At 42.6% G+C, this 17,486-nt stretch overlaps 1 protein-coding gene across 1 annotated transcript in view; it reads left to right on the top strand.

Annotated features, from left to right (window-relative positions):
- The first annotated feature begins 8,522 nt into the window (after positions 1–8,522).
- The window catches only part of LOC135568804 (hepatocyte growth factor receptor-like), a 47,975-nt gene continuing 39,011 nt past the window's right edge, over positions 8,523–17,486 (top strand). The window contains exons 1-2 of the mRNA XM_065015573.1: positions 8,523–8,827; positions 11,182–12,415. Coding sequence (XP_064871645.1) covers positions 11,183–12,415 — 1,233 coding nt within the window. The 5' untranslated portion in view covers positions 8,523–8,827; position 11,182. The remainder of the gene's footprint in view (positions 8,828–11,181; positions 12,416–17,486) is intronic.

The following is a 17,486-nucleotide window of genomic DNA, read 5'->3' as shown; positions in this document are numbered from 1 at the left end:
TTTGAGAGATGCTTTCTCTGAGGTACTCAGTCGTGCTCCACTTGAACGTGGTTTGTTTTGTGATCGTTTCCTCTGGTAAACAAGCCGGCGGGGGGGTTTAACAGCTCTTGAAGACATCCCATAAACATTTTAACTAGACCTGAGAGCATTTCCCTGGAGAGGAGAAAGATTTAGAGTGTAATGGTAAAGAATGTGAATTGTACAATTCAACATATTGTAGTAAATGTTTTATTTAAGGTTGTTTTGACAATGGAAATTTGGCTCTATTTCTCCCTTGCCTGAAACTAATTGTAGTGAAGGTCATTTAATTTAATTAGATTTGATTACTTGGACCCATTGAACTACCAGCGAGTTTAGGCCTACCTTACCACAATGAAAATGAACGAAATTTGGATTCAGTTCATCTTTGCAATACTCCACTGATCATTACTTTTATTACAGATGATGTACCATGGTAGTGGCTGATATGAACAATGACAATGTGATTTCATCAGATGACGGAAAGACAAAGCAAGATAAAGGATGACACCCAGCAAACCAACATTGGTTCTTCGAAAGGTCCCAGGACATTCGTTAGGTCGCGACAAATGTTCTCATAACACAAACAAATGTCCAGTTGTGCTGATGATTATAAAATGCTTGTATAAAGCAATTGCCGGACATTGCAAGAACATCCCTATAACACATTTAATCTGTTCTCAGAAAGTTTCATTAGGTTGTGGGAAAAGTCTGGTGGGAACATTGTGGGGACGTCACAAAAGATATGTTCCCAAAACACAAAAACTGTTCACGGCCTGGTTTCCCAAGAACATCTTAAGGTTAGGTTCATCATAGGATCCTAGCCATAAGATGCTTTTGGGAAACTGCGCCCTACAATATTTATTTTAGGGTGCAAAAACATTCACCTGATGTTACAAGAACGTTCCCAGAACACATTTTGTCTGTTCTTTAAAGGTTCCCAGAATATTTATTTTGGTTGTGGGAACACTGTGGGGATATAACAAGAGATAGGCTCCCAATCACTAAAACGTTCTAGTTGTGCCGACATTCAGATAATGTTAGTATCAGGGTGCACAAAACATTCCTTTCATGTTGCTAGAAGGTTTACAGAGTTCTTTAAAGGTTCCAATAACATTTCATTTATTTGTGGGAACAGTGTGGGTACATTACCAGAGATAAGATCCCAAAACACAAAATGTGCTCAGTTGTGATGACATTCATACAATGTTGAAGTTAGGTTGCACATGACATTCCTATAATGTTGTAAGAATGTTGACAGAACACTTGGTCTAAGTTCTTTAAAGGTTCCCAGAAGATTGAATTAAGTTATGGAAGTCTGGTATTTTGCAAGAATATTATTGTAATATACACATAGGTTGCAAAGAACATTCCCACAATGTTGCACAATGTAACACAATTTCCAAATTAGTCCGTTTTTATGATGTTCATACCATATTTGTTTTAGGTTCAACATAATATTCCATTGATGTTCACACAATATATATTTTATGTTGTCTTGGATGTCCTCAGAACATTTCAAGAACATAATTTTTTTTTACATTTAAGTTTTACGTAATATTACCACAACATTCTCAGCGTGTAAATTTGTAGCTCCTTAAAGCATAAGAAACCAGATTGGAATATATCCCCATCATGTTGCTTTCCATATTAAATGGCAATTCATATGGCATTTTAAAATCATTCATATGACACTTGAACAGGATTTAAATCCAAACACAGCCATAGTTATTGTGACCTCCTGGTCTTTTATCCTCTGCTCCACCGGGGAAGATCTCTTGCATCTTCTTTTTTTCAGTATATGGCCATGCCACTATGGCCAATCAGTAATTCCATGCTTCCTTTTTCGCCTTCTTAGACATAACTAATCCAGGGAAATACTGGTAGCTGGGTCATTCACCACCCTTCACCCATCCTCTTTATACAGTGCATTCGGGAAGTATTCTTGGAGTTTCCCAAAAGGCACCTAAAGACTCTCAGACCATGAGAAACAAGATTCTCTGGTCTGATGAAACCAAGATTGAACTCTTTGGCCTGAATGCCAAGCGTCACGTCTCGAGGAAACCTGGCTCCACCCCTACGGTGAAGCATGGTGGTGGCAGCATCATTCTGGGGGGATGTTATTCAGTGGAAGGGACTGGGAGACTAGTCAGGATCGAGGGAAAGATGAATGGAGTACAGAGAGATCGTTGATGAAAACGTGCTCCAGAGCGCTCAGGACCTCAGACTGGGGCGAAGGTTCACCTTCCAACAGGACAACGACCCTAAGCACACAGCCAAGTCAACACAGGAGTGGCTTCGGGACAAGTCTCTGAAAGTCCTTGAGTGGCCCAGCTAGAGCCTGGACTTGAACCCAATCGAACATCTCTGGAGAGACCTGAAAATAGCTGTGCAGTGACGCTCCCCATCCAACCTGACAGAGCTTGAGAGGATCTGCAGAGAAGAATGGGAGAAACTCCCCAAATACAGGTGTGCTCATACCCGAGAAGACTAGAGGCTGTAATCACTGGCGAAGGTGCTTCAGCAAAGTGCTGAGTAAAGGGTTTGAATACTTATGTAAATTATTTGCAATACATTGTGTGTAGAATGATGAGAGAGAAAAAAACAATTTAATCAATTTTAGAATAAGACTGTAATGTAACAAAATGTGGAAAAATTCAATGGGTCTGAATACTTTCCGAATGCACTAAATATCTGTGCAAAATTCGTTTTGATTTAGAATGGATCATTATAATGCACCTGTCTCGAAGCAACAAGGGCAGGGGAAAAAATACATAACAATCAATGGAGGACGCTTTTCCCATGGTTTTCATGCCAGCCAGGTAGGCAATACTCCTGTTGTAAAGAGAAGCAATGTGCTTAATATTAGGAAAGTTGAGAAATAAATACAGTAAACCTAGCCTGATGCGATCCTCCTCTTTTTAATAGAGGTCACCACTCAGTTTTCTCACGCAATTGCATAGCCTATAGAAATATTGCGCAACATGAGCTCATGGCCTCTCATGGAGTGTTTGAATAGATTTTCGATTACATTTGCGTTGATGTCAGAGTGATTAGAGGGAGAATAGAGTGCTAAGTACCATGCAGTTAGCAAGTTTGGTAGGTTACTAATGACTATCAGGAGCATCAGAATTTGGAGAAATCTAAATACTGTGATAAAACGGTCATGTGGAATTTGACTGTCTTCATGACTCATGACCGCTGGTGTGGCGGTAATATGGTTACCGTAACAGCCCTGTTCTGAAAACTTTAAAGAAATCAGAAAGGCTGTTCTGTCAAAAATGTTGCAACTTCTCTGACTGTCAGCTCAACTGGACAGTTGTATTGTTTTGGAAACGTATCTCTTGTCCCATTACCACAGTGTTCCCACAACCTACAGAAACATTATGGGAACCTTTAAAGAACAGACGAAATGTGTGAATGTTTTTTGCACCCTAAAATAAACGTTGTAGAATAATCCGCAGAACTGGACAGCTTTTGTGTTTTGGGAACATGTCTTTTGTGTTGTCCCCAAAATGTTCTCACCAGACTGATCCCACAACTTAATCAATCAATCAATCAATCAAGCCCTTCTTACATCAGCTGATGTCACAAAGTGCTGTACAGAAACCCAGCCTAAAACCCCAACAGAACATGGCCAAGATGTTCAAATGTTCATAGATGACCAGCAGGGTCCAATAATAATAATCACAGTAGTTGTAGAAGGGTGCAGCAAGTCAGCACCTCAGGAGTAAATGTCAGTTGGCTTTTCATAGCCGATCATTCGGATTACCTCTACCGCTCCTGCTGTCTCTAGAGAGTTGAAAACAGCAGGTCTGGGACAGGTAGCACGTCCGATGAACAGGGTTCCATAGCCGCAGGCAGAACAGTTGAAACTGGAGCAGCAGCATGGTCCTAGGGCTCAGGTCCTCCTCCAAAAGAGAGAGAGAGAGAGAGAGAGAGAGAGAGAGATATCTTCAACCACCAACTTACCATCCTGAGACAAGGCCGAGTGTAGCCCACGAAGATCTCCGCCACGGCACAACCCAAGGGGGGAGCGCCAACCCGGACAGGAAGATCACATCAGTGACTCAGCCCACTCAAGTGACGCACCCCTCCTAGGGAACCTTCATTCTGGGAACCTTTAAAGAACAAACCAAATGTGTTCTGGGAACGTTCTTGCAACATCAGGAGAATGTTTTATACAAACATTGTGTAATCATCAGCACGACTGGAGTTTTTGTGACATGGGAACATTTACCGCAACCTAAGAAATGTTCTGGGAACTTTTGGGGAATGTTCTGTGGTGGTTGAATGTCAGAAGAACATTCCAAGAATAAATAAAAATATATATATAAAAAAAATATATAAAAAAAATAAAGGTATAATATGTTATCATCCTAACGTTAGATAAAAACCCTAACTAGAGCTAAATGGGAATCTTAGCTAATGTTCTGGGAATGTTTCCAGTTTGCTGGGCAAGATCTTATTGAGTGACAGTAATTTTTGTTTCTTTTCACAGCTGCAGTTATCTCTCCTAACAACTCCCAGATTGGGATCTTTTGATTTCCTCTTTTACTCCGACCACGCTTGTGACGCTACAAACAGACTGTCTCTGAGACGAGTACATTCACCAGACCACTCATCTTGAAACAATGTACTCTTCCTCTGGCCTCCATTTTGTGATAGGCTAAGGTCTTGTCTCTCATGTTTTTAAACATACAAACATTGTGGTTTTATGACTTATGATTTGCTATTGAACATGACTCTAGATCACTCCTGCCCTCCATCTTCATCCAAGTCATTGAGGATATGTGGTTGAGTTATTGACTGAGAGGGGACCACTAAACTACTGTTTGTCTGTTTTAGTGAGCAACTCAAGGGACTCACACACACACTCCACGTGCACATGCACACTCTCTCTCTCTCTCACACACACACACACACACACACACACACACACACACACACACACACACACACACACACACACACACTCCACGTCCACGTGCACATGCACATGCACACTCTCCCTCTCTCTTTCTCTCTCTCTCTCTCTCTCTCTCTCTCTCTCTCACACACACACACACACACAAACACAACACACAAACACACACACACACACACACACACACACACACACAAACACACACACACACATATACACAAACACACCCCATCAGCCAGGCCGCGGCTGGGCCATTAATGGCTCAAGCATCAATCAGGGTTTACAGTAGCAGGATGGATCATGGGATCTCCCTGGTCAGCAGTTAACCCTGGTTTCTAGTGACCCACCAGGTGATAAATATTCTGACTGCACTTAGTTACTGCTGATGGATGATGTTGTGACCGCTAAATTAAGATTGAGGATATTAGGATTATTACTGCTCTGTTCCACTCTCTCCATCTTGACAGTGGGGATCTCTTAGCAACAGGCTAAACCTCTTGCAAAAGGAAACAGTGAGGTGGAGAGCCATGGAGGACACCCTATGCACCCAAGGGGACCAAGTGGATTAAGTTAAGTCAATTAAGTGTCTCTCTCTCTCTCTCTGCAATTTTAATTGTTCCCCTCTAATCAGGGAGTGATTTAGACCTGGGACACCAGGTGTCTGCAATTAACTATCAGGTAGAACAGAAGACCATCAGGCTCCAGACCTCGTAGGGTAAGAGTTGAGTGAGTACCCCTGCCCTAGAGCTCAGGGTCATTATACAGGAGGGGACAGAACCTTGTTGTTCATACTCTCTACCAGTAGATGGCAACAACAGTTATATAACATCTATGGAACAGCCCTTAGCCATGGTATATTGGCCATATACCACACCCCTCGTGCCTTATTGTTTAATGGAACAGCCATTCCTACATTAGTCAGGGCTACATTAGGGAGAGATTATATTAATTGACCATAGAATGTTCATGCCATAGGCTACCCATAAAATCTGTGGAAATCGGCTCCTGGCTACACATACTGGCCTATGAGTTCTTGCATTACATTTACATTTACATTTAAGTCATTTAGCAGACGCTCTTATCCAGAGCGACTTACAAATTGGTGCGTTCACCTTAAGACATCCAGTGGAACAGCCACTTTACAATAGTGCATCTAAATCTTTTAAGGGGGGTGAGAAGGATTACTTTATCCTATCCTAGGTATTCCTGAAAGAGGTGGGGTTTCAGGTGTCTCCGGAAGGTGGTGATTGACTCCGCTGTCCTGGCGTCGTGAGGGAGTTTGTTCCACCATTGGGGGCCAGAGCAGCGAACAGTTTTGACTGGGCTGCGCAACTGTACTTCCTCAGTGGTAGGGAGGCGAGCAGGCCAGAGGTGGATGAACGCAGTGCCCTTGTTTGGGTGTAGGGCCTGATCAGAGCCTGGAGGTACTGAGGTGCCGTTCCCCTCACAGCTCCGTTTTGCAAGCACCATGGTCTTGTAGCGGATTTTTACAGTGCAACTGGAAGCCAGTGGAGAGAGCGGAGGAGCGGGGTGACGTGAGAGAACTTGGGAAGGTTGAACACCAGACGGGCTGCGGCGTTCTGGATGAGTTGTAGGGGTTTAATGGCACAGGCAGGGAGCCCAGCCAACAGCGAGTTGGACACCTTGCACACCGAAACAACATGTTGTCACAAATATATTTGTTAATCAGACCTGTGGTATACACAGTAAAAAAATGTTTAAAGATGTTGATTCAAAGCACAATTGTTAGGCAACTTGCTGCAATAGGCTTGATTTTCTCAACAAAAAAATTGATGAGGAGACACACAACAAAAAATGTGTGTGACAATGTTGTTGAGAAAACTCACAATCCCATTGCAGCTGGTTGCCTTACAAATGTGTTTTGAATCAACATATTTGTAAACTTTTTTTTACAGTGCAGTAGTGGTAGTGTGTGTCATTCTTGTACCGTGTGTCATACAGGTTCCACATACCAACCACACAGTAATTGCAGTGTGAAGATGTGAGGTTGACCACCCCAACCACCACCGAACTGACCTTTTCCTCCTCAGCTGCTGTTCAGGGGAAGTGCTCCAGGTTGAATGGAATCCACCGTCAACACAGGAGCCACGGGCCTTCACCTCCACCCTTCAGACACACACACACACACACACACACACACACACACACACACACACACACACACACACACACACACACACACACACACACACACACACACACACACACACACACACACACACACACACACACACACACACACACACACACACACACACACACACACACACACTTCTGTCAGAGTACATAACTTGTGGTACTATAACACATAGCAAACAGACATGAGAAATGCACTATAAAACAGAAGAGGAGTAGTATGATACACTACACTATGTAACTTTTGTTGAAGGAAGAAGAGTAGAGCTTTGATTCCCAGAGACATCAGCATGATGATGTAGGTACAGAACACTCTAAAATAATAGACTACAACTACTGCCATGTGGGTTGAAGACCATAGCAGGTTAACTGTGATAAGTGTGCACATCACCCAAGCACATGGCACCTGATTTACATGTTACATTCACCAGTTTACCAGTCACTCGAATGAAGTCATCTGAAGGGCACTACTGTTATTCTCTATTTCTGTTGTCACTTGTTCCACTTCAGCATCTCCTTTTGAAGTCAAAATAACCTCACAGTCACTGTGGAAAGTGAATAGGATCCTACCTACTTATTACAGCTAACACCAGTATGCCTTTTCATTTGATTTTAAACTCTACACACTGTTATCTTGATTTTACAACTCCCTTTCATTCCAATTGCCTGGTTTCAGGAAGTAGGACAAAGGGATTGTTGTGCTGCCCACTGTGATTCATAGGTGACACACTCAGTTGGGTTAGTGTTCAAAATGTATCTCTTTATTTACGGCTGAGCAAGCCGTTTTAACTTGACAAGCAGACTGAGTCAGTGGTCTTTCTTAGGGAGTGGAAATTCAGGTGGAATGTTAAATAGTTTTTCTAGTCTTCAACAGTTGCTTCAACAGCGATTTACACTGAGTGTACAAAACATTAAGGACACCTACTCTTTCCATGACATAGACTGGTAGTAGTTGACGGGCACCCCGGTTTGTGTCAAGAACTGCTGGGTTTTTCATGCTCAACAGATTCATGTGTATCAAGAATGGTCCACCACCCAAATGACATCCAGACAACTTGACACAACTGTGGGAAGCATTGGAGTCAACATGGGCCAGCATCCCTGTGGAATGCTTTCTACACCTTGTGGAGGCCATTCCCAGACGAATTGAGGATGTTCTGAGGGCAGGGGGGGGGTGCAACTCAATATTAGGAAGGCTTTATTAATTTTTTTGTACACACAGTATATAGGCTATTTTATTGACTTGTTATGACATAACGTAATTATTAACATACACTGTGGGGACCAAGCTAAAGACTAAACAGTCAAATGTACGGGTACCATCGATGAAACCCTATGAAATTCACCTGTGTGAACTCCCGCGCCTCACCACCTTTCGCAGCAGAGTCGTTTATAGAGGAGGAGCGCTACGAGAGCAGACAAAAAAACGGAGGGGGTTTGAATGCCAATGTGCGTGATCTACACCTCACACTCCTGAGTCACACAGGTCCGCATCTTGTAAAACGGATTGAGAAACGGTCTTCTTGTGTCTGAGTAAAGGACAAACGTTTGTATTCTTTGTGAAAATAAAGAGAAAAGGGCAGAGTATTCAAAGTCAAACGCATCTTTTGCATAGCAATTTGTTATTCGGCCGTCAAAAAGTCAAAGCGCACAGTCTCTTGTGAGGAATCCTGAGTTGTGTAGCCTACTATGATTTGAAAGAAGAAACCCAAACATAACTGACAGGTACGTTCTATTTTTGACAAATTTTGAATGTATACTTGGTTTAATAATGCTATTTAAGTTTGCTTTACTTTTAATTAGCCTATTAAAATGAGGCATCCACGAAACGCTCGTCAATACGCTTTTGCTCAGATGCGTATCAGAAAGCTAGCCAATGCTGAATACTTTAATTTGTTGATTAAATTATAGTATTGTCCTAATAGCCTACGTTTTGCAATGATAAGCTTTCACTAACCAACATCTCCAGAATAGCCTCACAGAATGTTCCGCGGATTTCTCTCAACAGTTTCTCTCATGAATCATTTCCCTCTATTTAAATAACGATATATCCTCTAAGATTATGTTCATCAAATCTGTATTTACTTGTTACTTGCAATAACACCTCCTATAAGAAATTAATTGTATCGGGACGGGACACGGGAGCAGGTGCGTGGTACATACAACAAAAAGGCTCTTATCTAGAGCGACATACATTTTCATACTTTTTGTACTGGTCTCCCGTGGGAATCGCCATTCTCTACCAACTGAGCCACACGGGGACCAATAATTGGTACAATCATATGGAGTCAATGAAATGTGTTTTCGTTCTTCACGCTTACTCATAATTGTTAGTAAAAAAACAAACTAGTCATTCCTCTAGTATGTGCACATGCCACTTTTACTCCCATCCATCGTTGAAAATAGTTTTGCATGAGGGGCCCCCATTTCCTCTCCATCACTAGAATTGTATATATTTGTCTGTGATGACCCCAAGTGTCCTAAAATAGAGAATCAGAACTCTGGACTGATGGTCAATAATGTTATTACATTCTTACAACGATGTAATGTTTTAGGGAGGTACAACTCATTGAGAAAACCCTTAGGTTCCAGGGGGTTAATCAATCACGTGTGTGCAGTAATCAAGAAAGGCTATGTAACATTATATTGATATAAACATAGTTTTCATAGCCTATAGTGGCTACATATCTATTGGCTGCTGTGGAATCATCCATATAAATATGATAGTGAGATTTATGAATTGTCTGGAAATATCAAGTACAAAACTGGCCTATAATAGAGAAACAACAACAATGTATTGTTAAATGAAGAAATATACTCCACTCAGAATATTAGGAAATTATGCTAAGGGGGTTCTCTCCTTGCTGACCTCTCCTGCTATTTTTGTTGTCTTCTCACCACTTGTACAAAATGTGCTGATATGGACCAAACAGGCGAATCCCTACATGCAAATATTCTGATTAACTAGGGTCTGAAATCTCTCTCTTTCTCATCTATCTATCTATCTATCTATCTATCTATCTATCTATCTATCTATCTATCTATCTATCTAACCTACCTACCTACCTACCTTACCTACCTACCTACCTACCTACCTACCTACCTACCCCCCCCCTCTCTCTCTCTCTCTCTCTCTCTCTCTCTCTTTGTCTCTGATTAACTAGGGTCTGAAATCTGTCTCTCCTCTCTCTCTCTCTCTCTCTCTCTCTCTCTCTCTCTCTCTCTGACAGACCTTAAAAGCATTCCCCAGTGGATTGCCATTTAAGTGGCCTGCATTCCAACTATTTATCATTTTGTACAGTGCCCCACTCATAGTCCACCTGACTTGTTTTAATTGGGGTTCTAGCTACCACTCCTTTGGGGAAATTTTCTAAACTTAGCTGTGTGGTTGGTTGGTTGCATCGCCCTACAGACCAGAGAGGGTTGCTGTATCCTCGGTGATTCACCCCATTGGGTCGCACTGTGGCCGGAATGGAACCAGAGATCTGGAATTTGGAACCACCAAAGTGGTACTGAGTGTTGCTCGGTCAGCACTGCAGAACACTACTGCAATAAAACGTTACTGTCCGTCGGTCAACATGAGTTTCACTGACTGGCTTGTTCACAATAATAGAGAGTCATAGTAGAAGTGCTGATGTGTTTGATATTGAAGTGGGGCTCCATAACGCTCCCAAGTCATATCAGCATTTAGTAACAGTGATTTCACTGTCGTGGTGCTGTGGTGGAGTGAGTAGACCACGGCTTTAGACCCTGACACAGTCCCATTTATGAGCCTGACAAAGCAATAGTGATCCCTCTTGTTTTTCTAATCCCTATTTTTATCAAGAGAATGCTCCTTTTTCTCCACACCGCTCTGTCTGAACACGTGAGGGAAGTCTAGACGCCAACATTATTATGTTTGATGGTGTTTTCTTTGTGTTATTGTTATGAATGTCCCGAATAAGTCACCCCTCATTTTTTTACTTTCCTAACCTTAGTTGAATGAGATAATAAGTGGCTCTGGATAAGCCTGTCTGCTAATTGACTAAAACACACAGTGTAATGTAACTTCTCTCTTTCTGTGGCTTATTTTGGAACAGGATGAAGAATATCTGCTTGTTGGACATCGTGATCATCCTCTGGGCTCTGTGCTCCTCGAAGGTGAGAGGTCAATGTGATGAACCGGCCGAGAACTCCAAGCTCAACCTCTCTGTGACCTACAACCTGCCCATCTTCGAGGCCGACTCCGCTATACAGAACCTGGTCACCTTCGAGGGGACGGTTTACGTTGGTGCTGTGAACAGGATCTATGCGCTGTCAGAGAACCTGACCAAGCTGTCGGAGTACTGGACCGGGCCAGTGTCAGATGCTGGTGTCGAAAGGCAATGTGGCCCAAGTAGCCAGGATGGAGCTGCTGGCAAGCCCAACGCTGTGTTGGACAACAATAACATGGCCCTGCTGGTGGAGCGTTACTATGACGATGAGCTGTTCAGCTGCAGCTCCGCGGACGCCGGTGTCTGCCGTCGCCACTTGCTGGTGGAGAGAGGAAATGTTTACAAGGAGGTGAACTGTATGTATTCACCCAAGACAGATGATGGAGGACAGCAGGGCTGTCCCGACTGTGTTACCAGCCCCCTGGGTTCCCGTGTGCTCAACATGGTGAGCGGAGGTGTGGTACGGTTCTTCGTGGGGAACTCGGAGATCACTGGAACTGGAAGTCTGTCCCGCATGACCTCCGACCCCCAGGCCCAGCAGCCACAGCACCACACCATCTCAGTGCGTCAGATGAAAGAAACCCAAGATGGCTTCCGTTTCTTCTCCGACCAGTCCTACATGGACCTGGCCCCGGGCCTCCGCGGCGACCACCACCTGCGTTACGTCTACTCCTTCCAGAGCGGTAGCCACGCCTACTTCCTCACCGTGCAGCGTGAGGGCCACAGCTCGCAGGTCTACCACACCCGCATCGTCCGCATGTGCGGCACCGACCCGGAGCTGCGGCGTTATGTGGAGATGCCCTTTGAGTGCATCCTGACGGAGAGGCGGCGGCGGCGGCGCTTGGCCAGCGTCGAGGTGTTTAATGTCCTCCAGGCAGCCCATGTGGCCGAGGCGGGCAGCGAGCTGAGGCAGGAGATGGGGCTGAAGGAAAGGGAGGACGTGCTGTTTGCTGCCTTCGCCCGATCCAAGCCAGACTCCCCGGAACCCACGGCCAGCTCAGCCGTCTGCGTCATCTCACTGGCAGACGTCAACAACTTCTTCAAGGATTTCATCCAGAAGTGCCACACCAAGCAGCCATACCACTTCACCGGCTCCGAGGAGAAACGCTGCTACAACGGGGTAAGAACTGAATAATAATGCACTATGAAAGTTATGTGTTATAGAATCAGTACAAATATGCTTCATCATATTTCGTAAATATGTTTTCCACTGTAATGTAATTGTAGTTAGAGTACTGTTCAAGGGTATTATGGTCATTAGGTTATTTTCAGGATTTAAGAATTTTCTCCTGCAGCAACTACTGTATGTAGTTGACTTGAATTAAGCATGGATTAAGGAGAGTTACTGAGACATGGTAATTCAATAAATTCAAGACTGTATCGATGATGAATCATTACGGGATGGAGTCCACTGTCTCCTTCTACCAGACCCTTCCTGTTGCTGTATGTTTATCTCTGCTCCGGAGGTCTTCACTTGGCTTCATGCCTCTCTTCTCCTCTTCTTTGTCTTCTCTTCTCTATCCATCCATCAGCATTGATGGGATCAATCGGTTAAATAATCTGATCAATAGGGACATGAATTGAACCGACGGTGACGGCCCTTCTAGAGGTCAATAGTCCTGTCAATATCTGTAGCAGCACTGAGCAGAGCACCGCCATGCCCTGACTTCATTATTACAAGACCTGGGTTCATTGTTAAGACAAACGCTTAATGTATCTTAAAGATTTCAAATAGTATTGGAACCCAGATCTGACTTTACCACATAGACATACAATAGAGCCGAAAACGTCACTACAACATACATAACTCAGGTCCACTCACTCCCTGAGAATGAGGATGTTAATAGTTTTTAATGATTATGTAGCTACAGTAGAGATACAGAGAGATGGGAGGGGAGGGGAGGGGGGCTTTAGTTAAGAATGCAGAGGGGGGAAATTGAATCATGGAATGCATTTCTGACTCTCAGCGATCCGTGATGAATCTGTGGTAAAATAACAGGAACTCAGCAGCTGCTGGGAGGAAGATGATACTATACCATGCTAGTGAAAGCTCTCTCTCTCTCTCTCTCTCTCTCTCTCTCTCTCTCTCTCCCTTTCTCCCTTACTCTCAATCTCTCCCTTACTCTCCATCCCTCTCTCTCTCTCTCTCTCTCTCTCTCTCTCTCTCTCTCTCTCTCTCTCTCTCTCTCTCTCTCTCTCTCTCTCTCACTTACTCTCCATCACTCCCTTACTCTCCATCTCGCTCTCTCTCTCTCTCTCTCTCTCTCTCTCTCTCTCTCTCTCCCCTTACTCTCCATCTCTTTCTCCCACTCTCTTTCTCTCTCTCTCTCTCTCTCTCTCTCTCTCTCTCTCTCTCTCTCTCTCTCTCTCTCTCTGTTACTCTCCGTCTCTCACTCTCTCTCTCTCTCCCCCTTACTCTCCACCTCTCTCTCCCACTCTCTCTCTCTCTCTCTGTGTTACTCTCCGTCTCCCACTCTCTCTCTCTCTCCCCCTTACTCTCCATCTCTCTCTCTCACTCTCTCAAAATAGTATTTACACACAAAAAGATGATGGCATGCTAGCTAGGCACATTTTTATCAGACATTATTTTTCACTGACTAATCAGGTGCCTTGTGGTGCAAGAGCCTCTACACTTAGTTATACTGGTGTAATATCTGAATCATACCATTTAATAATTCCACAGTCAGATTTGGTTTCTGTTTTAGACATCGCCATACAGTCTTATTTTTATTTTTTATTTTTTTTATTTCACCTTTATTTAACCAGGTAGGCAAGTTGAGAACAATTTCTCATTTACAATTGCGACCTGGCCAAGATAAAGCAAAGCAGTTCGACAGATACAACGACACAGAGTTACACATGGAGTAAAACAAACATACAGTCAATAATACAGTATAAACAAGTCTATATACAATGTGAGCAAATTAGGTGAGAAGGGAGGTAAAGGCAAAAAAGGCCATGGTGGCAAAGTAAATACAATATAGCAAGTAAAACACTGGAATGGTAGTTTTGCAATGGAAGAATGTGCAAAGTAGAAATAAAAATAATGGGGTGCAAAGGAGCAAAATAAATAAATTAATTAAATACAGTTGGGAAAGAGGTAGTTGTTTGGGCTAAATTATAGGTGGGCTATGTACAGGTGCAGTAATCATGTTATTATTATTCATGTAGTAGTCGATTTTAAATGTAATGTGTGAATTATCTGCAGCCAAAAGAGCTTTTAACAGGTAAATGCTATCAGGGTTTCTCTTTTTGTTGATTACTTTAACAGCCATTAAAACATATTCCTTTGTGCTCTCAAGTCAAAACAACAAGTAATTTAAATGTTTAACCACCAGACCAACAGGTGTTTTTTAGACTTAAGGAGGGGTTAACTTGGCAGCAATGAGTATGAACGTACAATAACTGACCAACGGTCTCTTGCCCTGTTTTTGCTTTAAAGCCTGAAGGAGAAGAAGGATCTTATCCTAGTAGTTTTCTAATGGATTTATGGGTCATACTCAGTGGCATATGGCAAGTAGATCCTCTCTTCTATTCCATAGTAAGAGAACCAGATAAGCGAGGCCATGAAACAGTAAAAAGGAAACACACTAAAGAGGCTTAAGCTGTATCATCTGTTTAACTAAACAGCTGTAGTTCTGAAGAAGACCTGGAATAGGAATGTAGAGGAGGGTTGGAGAAGCGAGCCGATGCAAGAGTATGTTTGATGATTTAAGTGGTGGTTGTCAACTCCACCGAGCCTCTTAACTCCTGGCTACGGACCCATAGGGCTCTGGTCAAAAGTAGAGCACTATGAAGGGAAAACAGTGCCATTTGGGACTCAGCCCTAGTGTAGGGGGTCAGATTTGATAAATGATGTAATGATAAGTGGCTCTGTCATCTTGTCCATGTGATAGAGGCTAGAGTAAGTCTGTTTTCAGTAGCTGCTCATTGCCTCTCTCGCTGCAGGCTTATTATGGTCTGGCTGTTTGTTACTTACCAGAAACACAAACCATCTAGAATGCTAATGAAAGAATAATAACTTGTCCTCTCAATAGACGTATACACACAAACGTCAAGGAGTTTCAAAGTGCTTCTTAAAACTACTGATGGGACTATATATCAGACTTCGGCTTGACAAGGAGTACGGTTACATGCACTCAATAATGTGATTATTGTGTATAGTCAGATTAATATAATAGTTTGATTAAAATGTTTACGTGCTTTGCAAGACACACGGACACATCAGAAATCAGGCTACCTGATGGCAGTCTGATAAATGCAGAAAATCGCCAATCACAATAAATGTTGTACCACAGCGAACATGCTATTTTTGGGAAGGGTATTTGGGAAGGGATTCTGTGTTCGGACATATAGAGTTTGTATGTGAAAACTACTTCTATGACACATGAATACAGTTGTTCCGAACTCACTTCACTCCTGCTAAAGAGGGAGGCTCGCTCGGCTAGTGCTAGCACATGCGTAGATCAAATACACAGCTGGAACGCCTATGAAGGTGTTTACATGTCTTAACAATTTGAAAAATTGCTCAGAAAACCAGGTGTTTTAATCAGCGTATGCTGACTTAGATTTTTTTACCTTACGCCGATTTAAGATCAGCAGAGTAAGGCATTTAAATCACTAAGGTCATACTCAGCCTACTGCCATAATCAGTTTAATATCGAATTATTAGTGTGCATATAAATGCACTAATGTTTATTTTAGATTTTTTTACTAGACATTTTGCTGAGTAATGGTAATGGAAGTAAGTTTTTACTAGACATTTTGCTGAGTAATGGTAATGGAAGTAAGTTTTTACTAGACATTTTGCTGAGTAATGGTAATGGAAGTAAGTTTTTACTAGACATTTTGCTGAGTAATGGTAATGGAAGTAAGTTTTTACTAGACATTTTGCTGAGTAATGGTAATGGAAGTAAGTTTTTACTAGACATTTTGCTGAGTAATGGTAATGGAAGTAAGTTTTTACTAGACATTTTGCTGACATTTTGGAATGGCACCAATAGACAAAGACAGGGAGGCATCATCACTTAAGTTTAATAACAGATGTAGGTTACATTGCAACTACAACGTTGCGCCGTGCATAAGAACAGTTATATAGCATCTATAGAACAGCCCATAGCCGTGGTATATTGGCCATATACCACACCCTCTCGGGCCTTATTGCTTCATTAGATTACCATTGATTTGTTAAAACCCTCCCGTCGCTGATTGCTTTTAAATTTAATCTGAAGCCTGATTGATAGTATGTGTGTAATATAATTCACATGGAAGAGGGTTTTGATCGACAGTCATTTTAATTAGCAGTACTGTTTAAATGAACATGTTTTAAATTGTGGCTTTAAGAAAGTAAACAAAAACTAGTGACATAGAGAGGCATTGATTTTATGTTACTTTGTAAAAAAGAAAGCGTAATTATTTCTGATTATGAAATTAAACAAGGATATATGTCTGTATATACCCAACATCCAACGCATTACATAAGTATAAATAGTATCCATTTAACAGTTGAGTGAGTGCTACTGCTGCCTTTGAGATGCCACGCACTGCTTCCCACATGCCTGAGCCTGTTCATGCCCGGCCTGAACTGCCTGAACTGCTGCTGTGGCAGAACCAACCCAGGACTGCATCCAAGATGCACCCTTTTCTCTATATAGTGCACTACTTTGGACAGGGACAATAGGGAACAGGGTGCCATTTGGAACATTCCCATGGAGTGGTTCAGGTCATATCTCGCCAGGTGGGAGAGAGGGAGAGGATCAACATCACTTCACTGGAGAAATTAACAAAATCATAAAAATACAGGACTGTTCCTGCCCTGCTCTGTTTCCATCCCCTTTATAATCTCACAATCTGGGGTTTGATAAGGTAGGGTAGATGTGTATGTATCTGGGGTTTGATAAGGTAGGGTAGATGTGTATGTATCTGGGGTTTGATAAGGTAGGGTAGATGTGTATGTATCTGGGGTTTGATAAGGTAGGGTAGATGTGTAGGTATCTGGGGTTTGATAAGGTTGGGTAGATGTGTATTTATCTGGGGTTTGATAAGGTAGGGTAGATGTGTATGTATCTGGGGTTTGATAAGGTAGGGTAGATGTGTATTGATCTGGGGTTTGATAAGCTAGGGTAGGTGTGTATTGATCTTGGGTTCGATAAGGTAGGGTAGATGTGTATGTATCTGGGGTTTGATAAGGT

Source organism: Oncorhynchus nerka, unplaced genomic scaffold (genome assembly GCF_034236695.1).
Source record: "Oncorhynchus nerka isolate Pitt River unplaced genomic scaffold, Oner_Uvic_2.0 unplaced_scaffold_32___fragment_2___debris, whole genome shotgun sequence".
In the NCBI taxonomy this organism is placed as follows: Eukaryota; Metazoa; Chordata; class Actinopteri; order Salmoniformes; family Salmonidae; genus Oncorhynchus; species Oncorhynchus nerka.
Note: the sequence above shows the minus strand (reverse complement) of the source record. Positions and strands in the feature narration are given on the sequence as shown.